We start from the raw sequence: 24,951 nt of genomic DNA, 5'->3' as shown, positions 1-24,951 counted from the left end.
AAAACGTAGAACAAATGTGGTCAATTAATGCATTTTAAAGCATCTCTTTTACATAGACTTAAAAACAGGCTATAGGCTCTGAAGGCATAGTCAGTAAGTACTCAGGTATTTTCATGGAGAACAAGAAAATGAAGACTCATCTTCCACATAGGTTAACCCCATTATTTCTAAATCTGCTAAGGATGGCCCGTCAGTAACAACCTCCATTTTGCCTAGCCCACCATTTTATCCTGGTTACCTCCTAATGCCAAGAATTGCCTAAACTATGCCAGTGCCAAACTTTTGCTTTCGGTGACGTCCATGCACCATGGGAAACCTTTATTGTTGTTGTATTTATAGAGCGCTTTCCACTCCAGACGAGGCTTTGAAGAGCTTTATGGCAATCAGCGTGCTTCTCTGGAACCAAAGTCAGTGGTTAATCCAGTGGTTACTGCGATTAGTCGAGCTCTCATGAAAAATTGCATGCATTTACTCTTGTTACTTTGTGATAGATTATATTGATACCAATTAGGTGTCATCTTTAGTGGGGGCCTTGTGGTTTCAGGTGAATGGTTGGTGAGATTTATTGACTAGAGGAGATTAGATAATGTTAGTTTACAGGGATAGGGTTTTAAAGAGGAGAGGTTGTAATCTATGAAATCAGGTGTCAGCCAATTGCAGAATTACAATAAAAGAGATTAAGACAGACAGGCATGAGAGTGAGATGAAGTTATATTCAGAAATAATAGGCAGGCAGAGGATGGAATGTAAGAAGAGGATGACTGAAAAAGAAAGGTGCCCAATTAAGCAGAAGTAAGTCAAGATTAAGCATGGGCGGAAAATACGTTCCGCTCGCGGATTTTGCGGATATTCGGTAAATTCGCAATCTGCGAGATTCACGAATTTCCCGCAAAATCCACGAGCGGAACGGATTGTGTCAAAAGTTCAAGCTGACTTTTGTAACTCTTTTAGAATGGCGACGGCAAGCTGCCAGAGCCATTCTAAAATAGTTACAAAAGTCAGCTTCAACAGGAAGCTCTAATAGATAAAGTAAAGCAGGTGCTGCTCAAATTCAGTTACACAATCATTAATCACCCCAAACTTGGGGTGATAATGATTGTGTAACTTAATTTGACCTTCAACTCGAGCACCTGCTTTACTTTATCTATTAGTGCTTCCTGTTGAAGCTAATTTTAGCTATTTTAGAATGGCGCTGGCAGCTTGCCGGCGCCATTCTAAGTGGGGCTGAGGGCAGAAGGGCACAAAAGTGGGACAGAGGGCAGAAGGGGACAAAAAATGAGTGGGGCAGAGGGCAGAAGGGCACAGAAACGAGTGGTACAGAGGGCAGATGGGCATAAAAAACGAGAGGTTGGCAGTGATTAACCAGGCAAAAAAAACCCAGTGAAAACGCAAAGCGCCTTGCGAACACGCAAAGTGCCCCTCGAACACCCACGAACTCGCAAAAATAATAAAAAAATCCACAAATTCGCACATGCTTAGTCAAGATCAATTTTTCATGCAGGGTTTTAGAAAAAGGGGAGAATGCTTTCTGAGATAGCAAGCAATCAGAGGATATTAGCTATAGAAAAAAGCAACCTTATACATAGTACTCCATATTTAGTGTAGACAGTCAAAAACTACCTCTACCATTGTCAAAAAATACATCTAGTATGTTAGGGCTTGCATTTTTTCATAGTTGCACACCCTCCCCCGATATGCCTTAGTTATCTTCTGTTATGCTAAGAATTACATCCAACATGCTGGCACTGGTATTTTGCCACGTGTCACAAAAGGCAAGAATCACATCCAGTATGCTAGAACCAGCATATTGCCATGGGTGTCCCATGTGCAGAGGATAACCTCTAGCATGCTAGTACCAGTTATTTAGAAACAAATAATATCATCATGTGAGAACTCCTTAAAGTTTTTTGTATATTTGCACATCAAACAACTTCCACACCGAAAGGGCCTGACAATGCGGTCTTGACCAAAATAAGTACCACTATCTGCATGTTTCCTTGGAGATGGAATGCAGGTGTAGATCTGTTGGACTTGGCTCTTTTTGGCAGGTTCCGCCCAAAACTTTTTGCCTTAAGTTCTGACATGGTGTTGGTGGTTTTAGGCCTCTGGGCACTTTAGCACTGTGGTCCAGTGTAAAGTGCGTGCGCTCTCTATGTACATTTGATAAGGTTGGCCTGCCCTCCCATAGAAATGCATTAGGAATTCCCTGACTAGGTGTGTCAGTGGTAATTCCTGAATGGGAGGAGCAGCGTGGTCGACTTTAGTATGTATGAAATTGTGAGAATAAATGCTGCGCAATGGTGTGCACAGATTTATTATGACTGTTGGAGAAATGCCACTTTTAGAAGTGGGCATTTCTCTGTGTTATGTGTCTGCCTGCCTGATGTGAATTGCATGTCTGGCTTGTGAGTGACAGGGGCTGGGAGGTGTGTGTGGCTGCAGGAGGGGCAGGGTGAGTCGGCGCTGGGCTGAATAGGACATCTGGGCTGGGAATAGTGAGAGGGGTAATCCCCTGCCTCTGAATAGGATGGTGCCTGCCCTAGTGAATGCTGGCTCCACCCTCTGTGGTGTGTCTGATCACCTAGCCCCCACCTGACAAAGGGGAAGAGTAACTTGCAAAATAAAGTGCTCCAATTCCCCCCAAACCAGTAGCATCTGGTTCCCCAATGCCCTGCACTACAGACAAAGATATATATACAGGGGCTTTGACCCCATGAGCATTTTCTATACCTTTTCCTAAACCTGTGGGGGAGTGCTGCTGCTGGGGCCCAGGAGGACCTGCCAGGAGGCTGCCTCCCTGGGCCCAGCATTGCCCCCTTGATTCCCGAAGGACCTCCAGGACTTCTTGTGCTCATAGCGCCTTGTGAGCGCTGTGCTGGGTTTTTGCCCTTTGAGAGGTAATCCCGACGTGAAGGATTCCTTAGTGATGTTGGAAACGGCGGGTGCCCACCCCGCTTATCTGATCTTAATTGCGGGTGCCCACCCAGCTTATGCATGTATTTGAATGGTGGGTGCCCACCCGCATATGTCTGCTTAAGAGGGAGCCTGCCCCTCATTGCCGCCACGAAGAGAAAATAAACCGTGATCCGTGGCCTGCCTAGTTGTGGGTGGGGCCTGGCAAACGGAAGCAGAAGAGCAGTGAGGCTTGAAGCGAAGCGCCGCGTTTGAAGACCCAGGCGGGAGCCCACCCCACACTGGGACATGCTCAGGAGGAAGTCTGGAGCCTTACGGGCTCTACATCCAAGTCCCGGGTCCCAGGAGGGGGCCCGGGTGAAGTGAGGAGAGGTAGCTGATCGGCGGGGCTCCCGTGAGCGAGGGAAGCCCCGCGCCGCAAGAGGAGACCAGAGGAGAGCGCGTGAAACCACCCAGCGAGTCCCAGTGAGTGGGGGCTAGAGATGTGCGGTGTGGACCCAGTGAAGGCACCGTGCCTCTTTTTCTAAGCGGGCCCACCATTGCGGGCCGCTCCAACGTTGGGTACTTTTCGTTTGAGAGCCCGCGTGACTACAACGAGGGGCATAATTATTGTTAAAGGGCCCAGAGAGGCCCGTGCTCCCCCCATGTGGCCTTTTTTACAGTTGTCCCGCGTGGCAGTGGGAAACTGCAACAATGGGGACATGTATGTGGAGAGCCCCAGTGAGGCCAGAGGGCACACTTGTGTCAGGGCCTATTTGCCTATTCACAGCTGCGCTGCACCAGCACAGGCAGCTGCAACGTTTCACCCAATTGTCGAGAGGGCACAGGGATGCCAGGGCCTTCACTTGATTCACAGCTGCATGGCAATTAGGGCCATCTGCTACATTTAGGCCACAGTTCTTTGGAGGCATCTTTGAGAGAGATAGTAGTGAGATGCACTCTTTTGCCCCAGCGCGATGGCACACTTTGGATTCCGCTGCCTTAGCAGCAGCCCTGGCATTTGGGACATAGGGCATTTGAGCCCCTTTGAGAAGGCCAGTTGGCCAGGGGGACTGTACAGTTTGTAGGGCGCCAGGCCCCAATGTGATTTATGTGGTGCTAGGAAATGTGATTCAGGTACTATGATTTATGCACGCTGTTTTATGCCTATAACTGTGCTATATGTATGAAGTTATTTGCATAATGTGATTATGCTGGTGAGGTTATTTCCTACTGTGAGTTTTACCTCTAATGTGAGTTATGCTTAGGAGGTTAGGGTCTAATGCGTTTAGACTTAAGAGATGATTGAATAATGTGTTTATGCTGGTGAAGTTTGCGCAGAATGTAATTCACGCCTAAATGTGATACTGTGCACAATATGGTTTATGTTACAGGATGATGCTGAGTACAGCAGTTGCCAGTGATTACTGGTTGTGTTCTACGTTTATGATATGTCCTACATTTACTAAGTTCACTTTGTGATGGTGCTGACAGTGGTCCAGTTGGCCCTGTCAGGTGTACATAATCCCTTGTATATCTTACCTAGTGCCAGGTGGCAAAATGTATATTATGTGATAACTATTCTAATGTGCTATGAGAATACAAAGGCGGTTTTTGATATAACCTTGGAGGTGGTCAGAGGCCAATTCTTTTTGATGGTCTCAGTAATTGTATTACTCATGGTGCAAAATGTGGTCACACATTGTAGGATGCTGGCTCTGTAGATGATATTTCCACTAGGTGGTAAGACCGTGCACACAGCCCTGGGATTCCCTACAAGTTTACAGGGCTCAATGCAATACCCAAAGTGCTCTATTAGTGGTAGTGTTGGCAAGCGGTCTAAGGCCTAACGCAGAGGAGTGTAAGACATTTATTGCATAACAGTGATCAATAATAAACTCATGACTCCAAGAAGGAGATCCAGATCAATTTAAGAAATGTATACTTTGTTTATATTTTATTGTTAAGACCAAGGTATTCCCCTTATGGTAAGTACGGTTCTCATGAAAACTACTTTTCAGGTTTCAGAAGTTTGACAATGCAAATTTCATAGCAGTTCAATATTCACCTGTGGAGGAAAACAATTGCGTGTTCTAACAGGTACGTATACCACTTACAGTTCCAGTCCAGTCTGCGGGTCTCTCAGGCCAACACTCTGGGCAGTGTCGGTCGTGGGGTACTTGGGGTCACCCACAAGGAGCGGGATTCAGTATCTACACTGAGGCAGTTGATAACGTTAATGATATTTATTCATGCGGTCCACGGAGAGTAATGTAGTGGGTTGGTTTTCAGCAGACCTCCAACATAGTTACCATTGCCGTTGCCGGGGGCAGGCTGCTGTATTTCAGATGGTAGGGTTCTGCCATCGTCGGACCATCACATGGAAGTCGGGGGCAGGGGGCAGTGCAAGATGGGTAGGAGGAGGCTTACAGGGTTACTTGCAGGAGGGTAAGGGCTCTCAAACACAGGCTGTACACAGCTCAGGTCGTGAGGCTGAGAGAATCTCTCGAGGTTGTGGAGGCCGTCATGCTGCGAGGTGTTCTTCTGACTGGGTAGAGTCACATAGGCACAAGTGCCGGTCCTCTACAACGGTGGTTGTGGAGTTCTCCAGTAACAGTGAGTCGTGTCAACGAACGGGTTGGTCCTCACCGCTCTGGTTCAGGAATTCTTTGGTAGTAGTGAGTCACGTAGACACAAGGGTTCTGGTACTAGGGAATGCCAAGAACTAGAGCCTCTAGTCTGAAATAAGATTATTGGCACTTTGGTGAAGGTTGAAAGGTCTCCCAGGTTTCTTGGAGGCCTTGTAGAGTTTCTGGAAGAGCAGTAGGTCCAGTGGTCGAACCGGTTGCAGGTGGCGGGGTTCTTGCCGGGTTTGTCTGCAGCGGTTCACTTCCTGGTTCAGCAGCATCCGTCTTTCGCCTTCTTCTTTAGTCCATCGAATCTATGTGCCAGATCTGGGGGAGCCACCTAAATACTAAAATTAGGAAGTGTTTTAGGGGAGCAGGTAGGGCAAGTGGGTACCTTACCTGGGGTGACAACACCCTCTATTATGCCACCCTCCCATGGCCTTTAAGATGGCACGGGCTGAAAGTTGTGCTTCACCTTGATTCCCCACCTTAGTGGTGGGGTTGGCAGAGGGGAGCACACCTCAAATTTTTTTAATTTTCCCACTGGTTTTCCTGCCCAAATTGGGGATGTAAACCAGGGGTTCCACTTGCTGCTCGCAGCAGGTGCTGGGAGTCGCATAACAAAGGCGGCAGGCCTTTGAAGCTCCCCTCATGAGGAGTGGCCCATTCTGGCTGAGGAGGCATGACACCTCTGCCTAGGATGTGCATTGTTTCTAGTCCCAGAGAACAGAAGCTCTCTACCCAGGGATTCAGTGGAGACACCTCTGAGGTACCAACTGGGTACATGGTGCAATAAATCTTACATTGGCAACAGTGTGGATTTATTGAAAGAAGTAGTTTGGTACCAAACACTCCTGTATTCAGTGAAACCATCATGGTGCTGTGGAACTCAAGTTGTTGAGTTCCCAGCCCGTGTACTCTCTATGGCTTCACTGGCACTAACAATATTAGGAAATGGTGCCCAATATTGTGGGGGCATATCTGCTCAGGCCGATATTCCCTCTCCCTTCCTTATAGTGCACCCTGCCTTAGGAGTGTGAGGCCTGCTAGAGGGGTGAGTTTCCTATGCTGTCAAGCAGTGATAGCCGGAATGGAACCCAGGCTGGCTGCCATGTCGACTTTGTCATTATCTCCCTCACAGGGGCATGCAGGGTGCAAGGGCAGTGGCATGTTCCCAGTAAGGGAGAATCACTAGGGACCCTCCTCAGCTCTCAGGCCCTAGGTACTCATAGTACCATTTACTGGGGACTCACAGGGGACAGATTTACCAATTGGGGGTTGTTTTAGGGAAAGAACACTGGCACAGGGGACCTGGTTGGCAGGGACCCTGTGCACTACATTTGAAAATACATCAAAACCAGGCCCAAAGTGGGGGGCTAGCCAACAGAGGCACTTTCTGACACACATGCAACACCATTAGTTTCCTTTCTTGTTCTAGACAATAAGTGACATTCTCTGGCAGAATAACCAAGCCTTCTCCATGGATCTCTTTACCAGTTTTGTAGGGTTTCCTCTGGCTTCTAGTTTAGATGGCAAAAAGATAATCCATCTTTCAATGCCTTGGGGTGATAGCCAGTGTAGTGAAAATAGGTAAAGGGTCTCATTGATTGATTCAATTACTCTATAATGTACTGTACATGCAATGGCATTGATTGCTTTGTGATCTGTTTCTAATGCTTTGCTATTTTTACATACTGTACTCTTTTTTATTGATCACTGTGTGAACACCACAAGCACTGCAGACATTTTTATAGTAGTAAATATGTAACATCCACAAAGTTTGTGCTTCTCTTTTTTTCATTAATTGGAGACTTTTCTTTTTATTAATTGAATGCTTAACTGTATAGTTTTCAGTGATTAGATACATATTTGTATTGTTTCTACAAACATTTGGTTGTTTTACCACATGTAATCGTTGCTCTTCATACATATTAATTGCTCCTAGTTCCCAGTGGTTTAATTGACTTAGGGCAGCCCCTGTTTTGTTACAGTACCAGTATTTTGTCACATGTGCCAGTTATGCCATTAATTACCTTTAGTATGCAAGCAGCAGCATTTTGCCATTGGTGCCTCTTAAAGCCAAGAGTTACATCCATTATGCCAGGATCACTAGCAGACTGGCAGGCATGACACACACACCCACTCACCCACAACGCAAATGCTCACTTACATTCATTCACTCACAGTCACTCTCTCACTCATAGTGACTCTTACTAATTCTCACTCATTCCGTCTCACTCATTCTCACTCACTTACTCTCTTTCTCATTCATTCTCACTCACTTCCACTCTCACTCTCACCCACACTCCAAACTCCTCACTTGCACTCACTTTTATTTGTTCTCACTCTTTATTCACACTCACTTACACTGTACTCACTATTACTCTCATTGACTCATACTCACTCATTCATTGTCACTCACTCACACATGCACTTATTCCTACACTCACCCATTCTCACTTATTTTCACTTGTTCTTGCTCACTCTAACTCATACCTTCTCACTCTCAGTTAGACTTACTGTTGCACACTCTGGTTCATTCTTATACATACTCATTCTCTCTCACGTTCTTTCACTTTCACTCCCTTTCGCTCTCTCATGCTCCCTCTCATTGATTTCCATTCATTCATTCTAATGCACTCACTTGCATTTATTCTTGTACTCACTCATAGTTACTCAGCCTCAATTATTTTCACTCACTCTGGCTCACCCATACTCGCTTTCACTCACTTCCTGTGTCACTCCCTGTCAGTCAGTTTTACTCACACATGCAAGCACCCATGTGCTCACACAAGTGCATACAGACACACATGTTTAGGTTCATTTTACTTACCCCAGCTGTCTATATAGGTCCTATATCCGCTCTTGCTAATCCATTGAGCCTTTAAGCAGGTGCGTAGCTCCCTACCTTCTACACCGTAGCCTTTCCTATGTCTGTGGTGAGTTTGGAAAGGGTGAGGTGAAGGTTGATTGGTGTGTATCTGGCACTACAAGGCTTAACAAGAAAGTGCCCGGATTCACACTAGCTAATGACACAAAGGTGCATTACAAATAGGGGGCACTGAGGTGAGGATGGACCCTGAGGCCTAGGCTGGAACTTTACCAGCTATTGACAACCTGTCCGAAGGCTGGTGCAGAGACCTGTATTGGAAAGGGGCGACCATTCGGTCCCCCCGAACGTATGGTGGAGTACCTCGATCCCCCCGGGAAGCCATCTTGGGCGGGAGGCGAGTCTCGGCTGGTATGCCCGAAGCGGCGTAGCCGGGGCGCGCCGTTTTCCCGCCCTAGAGTGGGCTGGCCTAGACACCGACGCGGCCGGCCACGCCCTCGGAGGCAGGCGGGGGCGGGTTCACGCCCACCCTGAAGACGGATAAAAGGAGCGGAAGCCAAGAAAGCATCCTCTTGTTCCTGTGCTCTGAAGCTGCACCTCCCCGCTGCACGTGAGCTCGAGACGGAACGAAGAGTCAATTTTGAGCGTTGTAATCTTTCTTTTTGTCTTACAGATATCCCGTCTGAGAATGCCCAAGAAAGTCGGAAAGCGGGTCGGTACCGAGGAGATGCTCCGCATGCTCATGAAGGAGATAGCCGATCTGAAGAAAAAGGTTGAGGCTAAGGACGGGGAGGGAGGACCGAAACGGCCTTTGCAGGGAACAATCCCCGGTGGAAAAAGCAAGAGGCCCAGAAGGGGAGCACTTGGGGGAGAGACCCCGGTTCCCGAAACCCCACGGGAGGAGCCAACCCCGGTGCCGAAAGAGGGGAATCCAATCCCTGTGGTGGTCACCCCCGTGAACTGGGAGGATATGCCCCCCGAGTTAGCGGCACAATTGGCAGCGTGGTTGGGAAACGATAGCGAGGGCGCCACGGCTGACGACGCCCGGGCAGTAATGAGGCAACTGCGGGAATCTAGGGAGGCTGCGAAGGCAACATCTTCTGTTCCCCCGCAGGTTCCGGCGGCTGGAAGTACAGCAGGCTCAAGTTCGGCGACAGGCGCGGGGTCTACTTCAGGTAAGCGTCGACGAGACCATTGGTACTTGGGGCAGAGCGTGGGGCATCTTTACTTCCATCATGGGTGAGCGCAGGCCCGAGTTGTTGACCGAGTTACCCATTTATCAGTCGCGTATTATGGAGTATTCTGTGGCATATGGGGGCAATCAGTGGTTCTGCTATGACAATCTGTTTAGAAAAGCTAAAGAACACAACCCATTGTTGTCTTGGGATTGTTACGACTCCGTGTCATGGCAAAAAATGGAGAGTACAGGGATGTTGAAGGTGCCATTGGTAGGGAGTAACGGGGGGAATCTTCCCGCCAAAACTCTGGGACACCCTTTCGGACGGGTGCAGGTAACGAGTACCACTCGAAGCCGAGTGGCAACACAGGTAAAAGGGGGATCTGTTGGAATTTTAACAGAGGGAAATGTACTAGGCCCCAGGGGTCATGCAAATTCAGACATGAGTGTGGGGGGTGCGGGCAGCCATCCCATCCTGAGTCCATGTGCAGAGCCAAAACGGGTGATAACGGTGGTAAGGGAGGCGCCAAACAGGTCTAATATAGTCCGAGGGGCGCCTTTACCGACCCCGATTGATACCATGGCAATGATCCCTTGGCTCAGCGAATACCCGGATCATGCTTCCGCTGGGGTGTTACGGAACGGGTTTTCATATGGTTTCCGCATCCCAGTGGGGGATTTTCAGGGGGTACCAAACTGTAAGAATCAAATGTCGGTCTTACAGCACACGGCGGTGGTGCAGGTAAAGATTGGGAAAGAGGTGACTCGAGGTCATGTCGCCAGTCCATTCGATCTGCCACCGGTTGCTAACTTTGTTTGTTCTCCTCTAGGGGTGGTCTCCAAGAAGGACCCGGGTGAGTTTCGGCTGATACATAATTTGTCAGCCCCACGTGGTCTTTCCGTGAATGACGCGATAGACCCGGAAGTGTGTTCGGTGCGGTACGCATCTTTTGATGAGGCCGTTGCCATGTTGAATCGCCTGGGGCCCGGGACGCTGATGGCAAAATCGGACATCGAGTCAGCGTTCCGGTTGCTCCCGGTACACCCAGACGATCAGCGTCTCCTTGGTTTTCAGTTTCAGGGTCGCTATTACATGGATAGATGTATGCCAATGGGATGCTCGATTTCATGTGCCTATTTCGAGAAGTTCAGTTGTTTTCTGCAGTGGGTATTCACAAGGAAGACAGGTTTTCAACATGTTATGCACTATCTCGATGACTTTCTGTTTTTGGGGGCAGCCGGGGATTCTGAGTGTGGACAGGCTTTACATGAATTCTGTGTCCTGATTAATCAATTCGGTGTGCCATTGGCGCCAGGTAAGACTGTGGGTCCCTCGACCTTGATCGAGTTTCTGGGGATCGAGCTCGACTCGGTGGAAGGTTGTTTTCGATTACCCAGGGAAAAAGTGTTAAAATTCAGGTTATCCCTGGAGACATGTATTCGTGCAACGAAAGTAAACCTGCATCAATTACAACAGGTGGTGGGTCAGTTGAATTTTGCCCTAAGAGTGATACCGATGGCGCGCCCCTTTTCCCGCTCGATTGCACAATCCATGGTCGGCTTGAAGGAAGGACATCACCGCACAAGACTCTCGGCAGAGGTTCGCCAGGACATGCACATTTGGATTGCATTTCTGGCGGATTTCAATGGTCGAATTGTCTGGAACAAACCAGCGGTGTCTTCCGAGGAGTTGGGGCTTTGGACAGATTCGGCGGGGAGTATAGGTTTCGGCGCCATTTTGGGTACACAATGGTCGGCTCAAAAATGGCCGTTATGGTGGCATGAGTGCGGGTTGACGAGTAACATTGCTTTTCTCGAACTATTCCCTATTCTGGTGGCTTTGAAGACATGGCCTGAAGGGTTTAGGGATCACTCTGTGGTGTTCTGGTCTGATAACATGACCGTGGTTGAGTGTGTCAATAGTCAGGCAGCACGATGCAAATTGATTCTGAGACTGCTCAAGGAAATTGTGTTGTTATGCATGCAACTGAATGTACTGTTTAGGGCGCGACACGTGCCGGGGGTGATGAACCAAGCGGCTGATGCGCTTTCTCGTTTCCGTATGCAGGCCTTCTGGGGTTTTCTGCCCACAGCGGACCCGGTGGCGGCACCCTTTCCCGAAGCTCTCTGGTCTCTCGGTGCCCCGAACTACAAAACCTCGTGGGAGAGAGTTTAGCACCCAGGACAAGGAAGGCATACGAAGGGGCGTTCCGTTCCTATTGGGCCTTTTTGGGTACTGCCGGGGGGGAGCTTTGGGGTCAGGAAGAGTTTGTCGTGAAATTCCTGCTCTCTTTACATCAGACAGGCAAATCAGTAGCCACGGCCCAGAAGCATCGGGCCGCCATTTCCTTTATGGCAAAGGCTCATGGGATCCAGGACCCGACAGCGTCTTTCGTTGTGCAGAAAGCGCTACGTGGGTGGCAACGCCTTGAGGGTCGCAGAGTAGACGATAGGCACCCGATAGGTCTGGATAGGTTGACCCTGTTATTGTCTGTACTACCGGCAACGTGTTCATCCCAGTACGAAGCAGTGTTGTTCCGAGCCGCATTTGCATTGGCATTCCATGGGGCTATGCGGGTAAGCGAATTAGTGGCTAAGAACAAGCAGGATACGATGGGGGGACTGTGCCGGGAGCACATTCAGGTCAGGGAGGAGACGATGACAGTCTTGTTTGTTAGGTCCAAATCCGATCAGAGTGCAATCGGGGACTGCGTAATCATTCAGAGGATCCCCGGGTCTTCCATGTGCCCTGTGGTATGCGTAGAGGAATATTTAGCGCAGAGGGTGGCAGCATGGGGGGGGACCTTGTTGAGACACGCTGACGCCACCCCACTGACGAGGTTTCAGTTCCGGAGGGTGCTTGCGATGACGATTTCGGCCGCGGGCTTGAACCCCGGCGAGTTCGGGACCCATTCCTTCCGGATAGGGGCTGCTACAGAGGCTACAGCCAGGGGTCTGAGTGTAGAACAAGTAAAACGTGTGGGGCGTTGGTCCTCGAACTGTTATAAGAGGTATGTGCGGTTGCACATGTTGTGAAGCTGTAATGATGTACTCACGCTTCTTGTTTTTGTTTGGTTTTCAGTTGCGCAAGCCTACGAGGCGGGGCGGACTGTGCAGTCGACCCAGCACCTGGGGACCAGCGGTCACACATCACCGGCTGTGAAAAAGGAGGTGTGGGTCGTGGGCCACTCATACGTGAGGTGTGCCGCGGACGTATTCAAAGCAGGTGATATGAGTCACGTGGCTGGGGAATACGGGTACAGGGTGTCCTTCTACGGAAAGGGCGGGCTCTGTATTGACCAGTTTCAATTCTTTTTTGAGGGTTTGTTAGAGCGGACGAGGTCACCGCCGTCTATAATCATAGTCCATCTTGGGGGTAACGATCTGGTGGCCACTGGTAGACGACTTCTTCTTGAGGCAATGCTTTCCACAGTAAGTTGGTTGGCAAGAAGAGTTCCAGGGTGCACTATTGCATGGTCCCATATGATCCCACGGAAAGTGTGGCGGGGGGCTAATTCGGTTACTGCACTGAATCATTCAGTTAGGAAGATAAATAACAAAGTGAGTAGATTGTTTCGTTCAAATACACTGCATTCTGTTTCGCATGGTTGTATCAAGGGGGACAGTATGTATTTGGGGGACGGTGTTCATTTGTCCCGGGTGGGGAACGAGTTACTCATAGGAGACTTCATAGCCTGGTTAAGGGGTTTACAGCATGACCTTTAGGTAGGAGTGTTTTGTGGGGGGTCCGGATAGCCGGTCAACTATCCGGCCTGTGGCGGTAAGGTCATGATCGGTGAGCAGTAATTCGAAGATCCCTATGAGGGGGCGTCACCCATTACGGATGGGAGCGCGCGGGGGAGGTGGCCAATTGGCCCCTCAACGGGGAGGCGGTCCTGTCTAAGGAGAGGCCGCCGGAAGTAAAGGAAAGGTGGTCAAGGCCCCTTCCTGGGGAATTTCCCGGGGCCAGGACATCTGCGACGGCAGATGGGTAAGTTGTGTGGGGTGCGGGAGGGGGTTTACGCTACCTTTTAGACACCTCACACGAGTCCTCGAACGACCGTTAAATGGCGTCGAGTTTATTGGGGCCCCCGTCAAGTACAAAGGGAAATTGGTAGATGCACTTGAGGTACGCCTCTGTGCGGTCGCTCCTCTCACAAGTGAGGGGGGTATTTCTGGTTTAGGGATCTGACACCGGTTACGACCTTGCCGTTGGCCCTTAACGTTAGGATGTACAATTTCAAGTCAAATGTTTTGTAGGATGTTAGTTCGGCTAGGAGAACCTTTGTATTAGAGATCTGTTAAGGTTAGCCAAACATCGTAATGTGGAAATGAAATTGTACATTATATGAAACTGTTATTTTAATGTTTTCTTTTGTTTCATATTTTAATAAATACGGCCGGGAAGGGTGACTCCCTTCCCGCCTTCCAAAAGTTCAAGAACTGTTTCCGGTTTCCCAATTCTTGGGGATTGTGTTGAGAGGGGGTGGCGGGTATCTCAGCCATATGGAAAGGGGCGACCATTCGGTCCCCCCGAACGTATGGTGGAGTACCGCGATCCCCCCGGGAAGCCATCTTGGGCGGGAGGCGAGTCTCGGCTGGTATGCCCGAAGCGGCGTAGCCGGGGCGCGCCTTTTTCCCGCCCTAGAGTGGGCTGGCCTAGACACCGACGCGGCCGGCCACGCCCTCGGAGGCAGGCGGGGGCGGGTTCACGCCCACCCTGAAGACGGATAAAAGGAGCGGAAGCCAAGAAAGCATCCTCTTGTTCCTGTGCTCTGAAGCTGCACCTCCCCGCTGCACGTGAGCTCGAGACGGAACGAAGAGTCAATTTTGACCCACCCACCAGCCCCTGAGGACAGCGATTCGTTGTGAATACAGTTGATATAGTATCTTTTTGTTTTCTCTGTTTTCTTACAGGTTGTGCTGATATCGTGAAATTTTTTAAATGCAATAAAGATTGGTTATTTTCAGTATGTTTTGCAAATAAAGTTTTGGAACAAGGATTGAGCAGTATTCACGCTTGGTAATAAGTGATGTTTGCTTTGTAATCTTAGTAACTTAGTTAGACTTGTCGTATTTATTTTTGGTCGGGCGGTAAGGTCATGATCGGTGAGCAGTAATTCGAAGATCCCTATGAGGGGGCGTCACCCATTACGGATGGGAGCGCGCGGGGGAGGTGGCCAATTGGCCCCTCAACGGGGAGGCGGTCCTGTCTAAGGAGAGGCCGCCGGAAGTAAAGGAAAGGTGGTCAAGGCCCCTTCCTGGATAGGAGGGGCTACGGCCCCTCCTGGGGAATTTCCCGGGGCCAGGACATCTGCGACGGCAGATGGGTAAGTTGTGTGGGGTGCGGGAGGGGGTTTACGCTACCTTTTAGACACCTCACACGAGTCCTCGAACGACCATTAAATGGCGTCGAGTTTATTGGGGCCCCGTCAAGTACAAAGGGAAATTGGTAGATGCACTTGAGGTACGCCTCTGTGCGGTCGCTCCTCTCACAAGTGAGGGGGGTATTTCTGGTTTAGGGATCTGACACCGGTTACGACCTTGCCGTTGGCCCTTAACGTTAGGATGTACAATTTCAAGTCAAATGTTTTGTAGGATGTTAGTTCGGCTAGGAGAACCTTTGTATTAGAGATCTGTTAAGGTTAGCCAAACATCGTAATGTGGAAATGAAATTGTACATTATATGAAACTGTTATTTTAATGTTTTCTTTTGTTTCATATTTTAATAAATACGGCCGGGAAGGGTGACTCCCTTCCCGCCTTCCAAAAGTTCAAGAACTGTTTCCGGTTTCCCAATTCTTGGGGATTGTGTTGAGAGGGGGTGGCGGGTATCTCAGCCATAGTGCCAGATGTCACTCCCAGGTTCATACTGTTGTTTGACCCTCCCCCTCAGTAGCGTGGGTTATCACTTTTTATCATATTAACATTTAATTGTAGACTACTTCTCACAATTAGTGCAATAACAAGTGGCAGAAATCAAGGAGGATTGAGCCGAATACCCATAAGTGTGAGCCACCATTGCAAAAAAAGCAGGCCTACATAATCTCTGTCATTTTCAATGGGAGGGTATTGCACGACCAGTGGTTGGCAATGCTTAAGTGCTGGACTTACTACAAAAGTGTAAGTTACTACAAAGTGTAATTTACTACAAAAGTACAGTTTGTGAATACCGAAAAAGTAGAAAACGTACTCACAGTGTAGTTTGTGATTCAGGGCCAACATATTTAATGCAGTAAAATTGAGTTACCAGTGGGCATTTGCATCTTCATTTAGCTTGGCAGAAATGTTTCGGCATTTAGAGAAGGTATGAAATAAGAATCTGTAATAAACACTTAACTTATTGATAACGTAACCTTTCAGATCAATATTTAGTGTTACGCCCACCAGGTATGCCATGTATCTGATTTTTCCATAGAAATGGGGTAATTTCCCACTTTAGTAGGGAGAAGCAAGCAGTGAGAAATATCAAAATCAACAATTAGTAATAGAAATACTTTGACATACTGATGACTTTTTGAGTTGACAATATTAAGATGAAGTTGCACACATTATTTGCTTAACATAAGATGTTTAAATACATAACTGGTCTCAAATTCAAAAAGGAATAAACAAAAGATATTAACTTTAGACAATAACTTTAATATAAATTATAGTTGTAGTTCTTGACAGGGTTAAATGCCCTGAAGAGTGATATGCTTACTGTTAGATCTGGGGGTCTCTAGTTGGCAATGGTATTCACCTTTGGCCAAATAGGGACCCTTACCCTAAATCAGGATTAGGGGATTACACTCCTTAATAACCCCTGCTCACCCCCTTGGTAGCTTGGCACGTGCAGACAGGCTTATCTCAGAGGCAGTGTGTTAAGCATTTGTGACTATACACAGCAATACAGTGAAAACACTACAGATGGACACACCACAGGTTTTATAAAAATAAGTATTCTTTATATAGACTTAAACACAGGAACAAAAAATGACAAAAATCCACAATACTACACTTAAGATTACTTAAAAGATGATTAAGGTCTCTTAGTTCAAATTGTTGGTAAATGCGACAAAGTTCTCAACAAAGTACCTGGATGCGTAACGCAAAGTGAACAAAAGTCTCGCAAAAGGGGAGATGCGTCGGTTCCGTGACCCGGGGGAATGATTGCGTCCTGCCTCAATACTTGCGCCAAGTAGGGAAGTTGCCATGAGTCTTACCAGTGCGGAGGTGATGCGTATATTCTCGGCCTGCGGGCCTGTTGCGGTGCGCAAGATGGCGCCTTGATGCGAAGCGACGATCTGGTTGTAATGCGAGAAGATGGCGCCCTTAAAGCGGCGATGCGATGACGATTCGATGACACCCTGGCAGCCTTGCGACGACTCTGTACTTTGGACCCGCGACATGCCCTACGACACGCTTCTCTGTGGATGCGATGGCGACTCTCTCAATGGCGTCACGCTTCTCCGGTGATGCAACAGCAGGCAGCTTCGACGAACATACGCTTCCAGGGAGATGCAGCGAAGGCTCGCTTCTCCGGTGTTGCGATGATTTCAGCTGCGGCTGGGACACACTTCTTCTCGATGCGTCGTGCTTCCAGCTTCCAGCAGCACGCAAGTGTCTGGAGTTAGAATTCTCAGCAAGGAAATTCAGGAGGGAGCTGGAGGTGAAGTCTTTTGTCCCTGAGACTTCAGCAGGAGGCAAGCACAGTTCAGGCTAACCCAGCAAACAGCACACTGGCAGAGGGGCAGTACAACTCCTGCACCTTCCTTGGTTCTTGTCCTTGGCAGATAGGTTTCTTGTCCAGAAGTGATCAAATTTCTTGGGATCAGGGTCCCAATATTTATACCCCAAAATCCTTTGTTCTCTGAAGCCAGAGAAGCCTCTGCCTAGTCCATACCAGTTCCTGAGCACTTTGTTTACATGACTCTCTTCTTCCTTTCACTGTGCAGGGCAGAGACATCAGCCGCTCCACAGGAGGTGGAGCCAGCACAAGGAAGGGAAGATACAGCTCTGGCGCACTCTGTTGACATGATTCCTCCTCTCCTTTCACAGTGCAAGGCAGAGACATCAGATAAGCCACAGGGAGTGGAGCCAGCATTGTAGAGTGAAGGCCCAGCCCTATTCAGTTCCCATTTGCAACTCCTCCCTCCCATCTAGATGCAGATCTCTCTATTCACCACCAGGCTGCCCCAGCCTGTCTCCTGGAATCCCCCAGCCCTGTCACTCACAAACCCAGACAAGGAATACACAAATCAGCAGAGGCAGGCCTGGATAGTTAGGCAAGAATATACCTACTTTCTAGAAGTGGTATTTTCAAACACAGAATATTAAAACCAACTTTACTAAAAGATGTATTTTATTATTCTGAGTTCAGGCATACTAAATTCGAATTTCTACCATGTTCCCTGAGTCAGTTAGGATTATAAGAATGTAATAATCTAACTGCCCATTCTGGCCTATGAGAACAGGTAGCCTTCAATAGTGAAAAACTAAAATGGCTGTAATTCACTATTAGAACATTCTACACACATCAGAGCATGTCCTACCTTATACTTACAAAGGCAAATAGAATGTCTGAAAGTTAAAAAACCACACGGAAAAGTTTTGGGTAAGTCTGGAGTGATTCCAAGAGGGCTCCCCATAGGTGACTAAGTCCACAGGTAAAGTCTGGGATCGACACAAGCAGTGGTGCTGGAAACATTTCAGAGTGAGGGTGCAGTTGCCACTGTTGTTTCACTAATATCATCAGGATTGTGAAAAATCCAAGTGTCACACAAAGAACTAATATAGAAAATGAGTCAGGCCCATTCAGCAAGAGAGTGTTAACGGTTTGGTATGTAGCCCATGGCGCGTTTTGGAGTACACTCACCAATATATCACCAAAGCATGGTGTGGGAGTGCACTGTAGTTTACAGTCAGCACATTGTCCATTGAAATGGCCACCAAATTTGCACATACATGCAGTTTTATAGATAAAACTATATAGCGCACAAACAATAATGTATGGGTATTGGATTTCAGCGACTATTTATTATTTGCGCATCAACACATTAAGTGTATGTGACTTGCTCCTATTAAATTATTACTTTCCTCCATTCTCCAGAATTACAAAAAAGTGGTGCATTTGTGCATTCCTAACTGCTAATATATTTTGAAATATTTGTTCACTTTATTAACAGGTATTAAAGTGTTTTTGTGTGTTACAAAATTACACCGACAGCCTTTACTTCCACACTTTTTGTACCCTAGATAGATTGTTGCATAGCTCACTTTATATATGCCTCTCACTTTGCAGTCTCAGAAAGAAAAGTAAACACCAGTCTCCATGTTAAAAGAATAAGCAGTGTTTTTTCAGAAGATATAGATTGACCTTTGTATTTAAATGCACAGCAAAAGTGAGAAGTTAAAAGCAAAATTTTAAAGCATCGTTGTTGCTCGCTCATTTTCTGAACTCCATTGTGGTTATTTTGATGGTGCTGCAGCAGCCCTGAAACCCTTATAGCCAGTGCCCATTGGTGCAAGGCAGCAAATCTACCCCAGCCGCAAATTGACTTTGTCGGCTGTGGATTCTACTTTGTATTTCAGGGGTTATTGTCTCCAAACCTAAAAGCTTCAGCTCAATCCAATGGCAAGGTATTGTCAAAGGGCTAAAGCTCCTGCTGGAGGACTTTAAAAACTAGAAAAACATCTAAGTCCCAAGGTAAAAACGATTACTTTTTTATCCTGCCCAACCCCTGTTCCACTATTGTCAGCCTTAAATTATGCCTAGATCTGAGACATGCCAGAATTTTGTATTTAAATTCGTGCTTTGTGTTTTCTTGGTGATTTCCATGTAAAATCCATATCTCCGTTTCCCCTTAACAATTTTGATCATCCTGGTATTTTTGTTCATTATATGTTGAATGTTATTGTGTTTGTTTCTTAACACTGACGTTGTTGGTACTGCCTAAATGTAACACATATTTCTCTGGGAAACTGCCTGCTGTTTAAGTCATGGCAACTAGGGGTTAAGAGTTTCTTTTAGGACTGTACGCAACCGAACTACAGTGTAGTTATTACGTTGGTAGGTGTACCACCCGCCCAAATTAAGAATTCACTTTCTGACGCCAGTGTTTAAGGTGAACAATAACATCTGAGATCTAGAATGAAATGCTAAGCTCACATCCATATTTATTCCAGTGCACCTTTTGCAAAAACTGCCCTGTGTTAACTTAAGAGGATTTAAATTAAACTACTTCCAGTATAAATAAATAAAATCTAGATTCTCTCTACAATTTTCGTAAAATCTGCACAGTTTTTCTAAAATCTTGATATTTTGGAGATATAACAAGAGAGTAACCACTGACTACTTTGACTAAACTGTTTTTTAAGATAGATAACTCATTAAAGGGAAATACAATTTTTAATGTAACGTTCGGTAGAGGGAAAAGCTTCTCTTGAAATAGTTCAAAAATTTAAATTTCAATAGAACATGCAAATCGTAAAACTCTTAGAATTCTGACTAATTCTAGGAGAGAACATGATCAATGGGAAAATTGAAAATATTTGTCTAACTGAATAACATTAACTTTATTCCGACGTTTTCAAAGACACTGCACAATATACACTGTTACCTTCAAAATGAAAAGTGATCTAAACTAAGAAGAAAAGCAGGATCCATGCGATTTGACACATTTTTATAGTTCTCATCAATGAAAGTTGTAGTGGTAGACAGATGAATGACAAATCGTATAATATGACCCCTCTGAGCTCTATAATTTTGTTGATGTCACAGAAAAAATACTTGAAATCCAAAGTATGAAATTCTAATTAATTATTTTCACTTAGTAAACAAACAATTTCTTTAAAGTTTGAGCTAAAGTAGTTGTATATATATTGTGAGCAATAGCCAAATAGTTTATGAAAGCAGGTAGGGACCAGCACACCCCCATATTGAGCAAAATACTTTGACTTCTTAGTTTGCAGAACTATGTTTGCCTTTGCACTATCCAGGATTATCTTTGAAAAATACTTATTGTTAGAATGATAAGATATATCTGCAACTGTTTTTAAATGTGCATCCTCCAAGTCCTTCTCTCTCACTCTCTCTCTCTCTTTAAAGCATATAGCCACTCTCTATCGTTCTCGCTCTCTCTCACACACACCACACACACACCTTTATTTAAAATATCTTTATTAGGTCTCGGCTGCGTGGGCTGCACACATGCGCAGTATCACTGGCGAGATTTAATGATTTAGAGGGCTTTCAGTATCGGGCTTTAAGCCCCGCCCCTCTTTCCCATAGGCCAGCGTCACTGTTTATGCTAAACGGTGGCCAGTCATTGGGAAAGAGCTTTTCCTGATGTAGACGTTTCTCTCTTTCAGACAGCCCACTTGGACGGGCTCATCTGATTTCCGTTCGTCTCAAAAGCTTTCTTATCTATATGGGGCCGTGTGTTTCAAACACATGGCCCCATAAAGACAAGAAATCATTTTGCGATGAACGGAAATGAAAGCGGATCGTGCTTGTTCTAGAAAGGTCCCACTGCATCTAAAAGGGAGCAACCGTGCGACCAGTGAGCAGCTTTTTAAATGCACATTCGTCTCCCATAAAAAAATAACAAAAAACCCATTGAAAACCAACAAGCCGGCCCTCCCCCCTCGGTGACTCCCCAGCATGGCGTGGCGCACATCCCACTGCACATGGGCATTGAAAGTCCCATAGGCTCTCTGTCAGCTAGCTTCTTCATTGCAGACCGGTCCCTTTCAGTTTTTTTTAGTTTTCACGCAAAGAGCAATTTTCACCACCACTTTGGGCCCGCTTCCGCTCTCAGTGTGAGGATGACCCCGGTGCAGGGGGTACGAAGGTTCTTTTCAGAGTCGGCTTTAGGGCTGCCATTCTGCAAAGGCTTTCCAGGTTTCGTAATCCTGCTACTTCATATAAAGTGTAAAAGAAAGCCCCGTCCGATGGGCTTGTGCAGCTGTGCCACAAAAACTGGTGTTGCTGAGAGTAGCATGCTGCGGTGCCACAAAAACTGGTGCTGCTGAGAGTAGCACACTGTGATGCCACAAGAACTGGTGCTGTGGAGAGTGGCAAGCTGCTATCTGGGCACAGGTTGGGGAGGTTATACTTCAGTGTAATCCGCAGAACCCGAAGGGCTGATGGAGTGCGTGATGTGGGGTTGGGGCGATGGGGGGCCCATCAGTGTGCTATCAGCCCTATGCAGCCCGCGCTTTTTTCGTCATGAACATTTTAATGTTTTGAGGTCTCTGCGATGAATACATGGCAGCTCTCAACGCGTACAATTGGAAGAGATGGAAGGGGTCTGAATAAACAGCAGAAGAATCCCATTCTTCTTCCCCCTCGGCAGAGTGGTTAAACCCCGGCTGAATGGTGTACTTCATGACATCATTGATTGGGGTACAATAGCGAGGGGGAGGGGGCAGGAGATGTATTTGTGCCCCAGACAAAGGGCTACATTTTGTTTCACAGCAGGTATAAATAACAAAGACACCGATGACTTGGCGGGGTGCGTTCAGTGTGTCTGCTCATTGTGCTCCCTACAGCAGGGCCCTTATCCACCCCCTCACCCCGCCCCCGCAAACTCCCCTTGGAGGGCTTGGGAGGAACAAGAGCCATTGAGAGATGACCGAGGAGAACTAACGCACTAGCGCCTCAACAGCCCCGTCACTTCACCTGTACAATGACATCACTCTCGCCGAGCAGCGGGGATTATACAACAATCATCACACTTTCTGCATTTACAACGTGAGACACTAACAGCGCCCATTCTAAGTCACCAGGAGCAGCACCGCCACTTGCCAGTAACCAAATAATTTAAAAGCCAGGAAAGAAGAGCAAGGAAATGGTACAACTGCACCCTACATCTGTTCAAAGATGCACAACATACATAGGCACAAAAAGGCACTCTTACACAAGGTACACAACATAAATCTGCTAATTGGTGTGGCATAAAATACTCAGATGTCCACAATCACAAAAACCAATCTCCACCTCAGGCACCAGCGACACATGCATACAGAACTTATGTTCACCAATAACTCAGGCACACAACTTCAATTAAAATAAAACACGAAAACACACATTTCTAGCAGGTTAGAAATACATCTCAAAAACATTCACCTACACAAAAATTCATAATTTAATAGGTCTCGCCTTTAATTAAGTTAAAGGGATGTATGATGTTAGCACGTACACTTTTACCACGCATACCATTACCACGCATTTTTTACAACGCAATACCTTTACAACGCATAGTGCTTTAGGTGCTGGATAGTGAATAGTTTAATTTACTATTCCAACACCAGTCCCCGTGGACACTAGGGAAGGTTAATGGATAGTAAATTAACCTATTCTCTAGCCATTCCCTAAGTCAGATCGCCTCAAAGCGCTATGCGTTGTAATGGTATGCGTTGTAACAGATGCGTAGTAATGGTAGTGCGTGCTAAAAGATACATGCTAAAGGTTGTATACCAAGTTAAAGCCATTTGCTTTGCTGTAGCAAAGCAATGGCTTTAACTTAACCAAAGGCGTGACATATTGCATTTTTAATGCTTGTTTGTAAATAGCTATCCTGCACTTTACAGTTTTAGAAGAACAAAACATAGAATGCACCGCTATACTCATCCCACAAAGACCTTTCAATAAAAATGCAAAGGCAGACATACTTATTTTGTTGATAACTGTTTTTTCCTTGTGGACTCACCTCCTTCAGGCATGAGAAAGTGCTTTGTGTCACTCCACTCGCTCCAGTAGCCCCTCAAAGGTTTCTTGATACAGCGCATTTGAAATTGATATTTGTGTGCTAGTCGAAAGCCACAGTGCTCCATCTGGAGAGCAGAGCTGGTGATGTTTGTAACCTGGTGGTAGAAAAACTTATTGTATGAGTATGGTGCCTCTATGACCACATTCTTCATTAAGCATATATTGATGGCCTATAAGGACCACCAGCTCATCCAGTCTGACATTTGAATCTACTTAGCCCTGTCTTTGATTTTCTCCATGTTTACTTGTCGTGTGTATGCCCCAAGGTGGTATTTTGTATTCCAGTTCTGATTGTATCCTTGCACCACACTGAATACATCACCATTTATTTGGTGACAGTTCCACTCTTGCTTTCATTGCATTAAATAACTTTTTTAGGTAGCTTCTCATTTGGAGCCTTTTTTCTTGCAGGATTCACACTTCTAGACATTCATCACCTCCTCATTAGTAAAATATGTGAGAACCATGCGTGCAAAGCACGTTAGTTCTCAAACAGCAACAGACTGCTTTTCAATGCAACGATGTTCATAAGTACATTTGAAGCAAAGCATTTGTCACAGGGTTTCCACTTTTTGAACTGTCTTTGTGTTCCTTATTTTTGTTTGGCTATTATTGGGACAACTATAACCCAAGCAAGTGGTAGGAATTAGTCTACTTATTTTCACTATTTGGAGACTCCTGATATTTTTGGCAAGCAATTAGGCCATTTTAGCGTATTGCCTCAACATTATCTTATCCAGTTGAAGTTCTTGGCAAAATTACATTTACCCACACTATTTTCTTCCATAAGATGTGTGCACCACCTCCAGTGGAAGATTTAAATTGAGACCAAATGTTATCCCATTTTTTAAAGGCCCTTTTTGTGAATCTGATATCACCAAAATAATGCAACTGTTATGTTTTAGGTAAACTTCCACTTGCGTAGACTACGAAAAGCACTCCATATAACAAGTGCTTTGTGAATTACCCCTTGACTGTAAGGAGTCTGATTGTACGATAGTAATATTTTCCAAAAGTGATGGATTCCCTATGAAGGAATTGACAAATATTTGTTCATTAGGCCTTTGGCTGCTGAATACTGCCACTTGCACCTACCCTTAGTTCTTGAAAATCCGTATTTCTACAACTCTTCATTTTTAAATTATGCTTAAATGTCTGACATTATTTCTCAACACAATCTTTTACTCACAAAACCTAGCATCACAGCAATTATGTGATGAAATCTCACAGTTCTTTACTAATAAAATAGATGGGATATAGGAGAAAATTATTAATGCGAACCGGTCCTTTAGTGGAGATACAACACAACCACAAATCATAGAATAATTTTACCCTACCACTCATACCCTCGACATATTCCCTCCCATTTCTCTAGAAGAGGTAGAATCCTTAATGACTCAGATCAAGAGTGGCTGTTCAGCTGATATCATCCCAGCTAGAATAATGCCTGTGGTTGGCAATGAGCTGGGTCCTGGGATCCAGCGACTTGTGAATCTTTCTCTGTCTGAAGGCGAGGTCCCCAGGGGGTGGAAAAAGGCTCTGGTAAGACCCATTGGGAAAAACTCTACAATCCCTTGGACTGACCTGTCCAATCTCAGACCAATATCGCTGCTTCCGTTTATGAGCAAACTCACAGAAAAACATGTAAATCGACATCTATCAAATTACATCG

The 24,951-nt window shown here is 46.3% G+C and overlaps 1 protein-coding gene across 3 annotated transcripts in view; it reads right to left on the bottom strand.

Moving 5' to 3' along the window:
• Positions 1 to 24,951, bottom strand: part of CSF3R (colony stimulating factor 3 receptor) — a 186,887-nt gene that overhangs the window by 72,972 nt on the left and 88,964 nt on the right. For all 3 annotated transcript variants that reach the window (XM_086956461.1, XM_086956460.1, XM_086956459.1), the window contains exon 7: positions 23,221 to 23,374. In XM_086956461.1, coding sequence (XP_086812587.1) covers positions 23,221 to 23,374 — 154 coding nt within the window. The remainder of the gene's footprint in view (positions 1 to 23,220; positions 23,375 to 24,951) is intronic.

This window comes from Lissotriton vulgaris, chromosome 2_1 (assembly GCF_964263255.1).
Source record: "Lissotriton vulgaris chromosome 2_1, aLisVul1.2, whole genome shotgun sequence".
NCBI lineage: Eukaryota > Metazoa > Chordata > Amphibia > Caudata > Salamandridae > Lissotriton > Lissotriton vulgaris.
The sequence above is the reverse complement of the archived record's forward strand: the minus strand, read 5'-3'. Positions and strand labels throughout refer to the sequence as shown.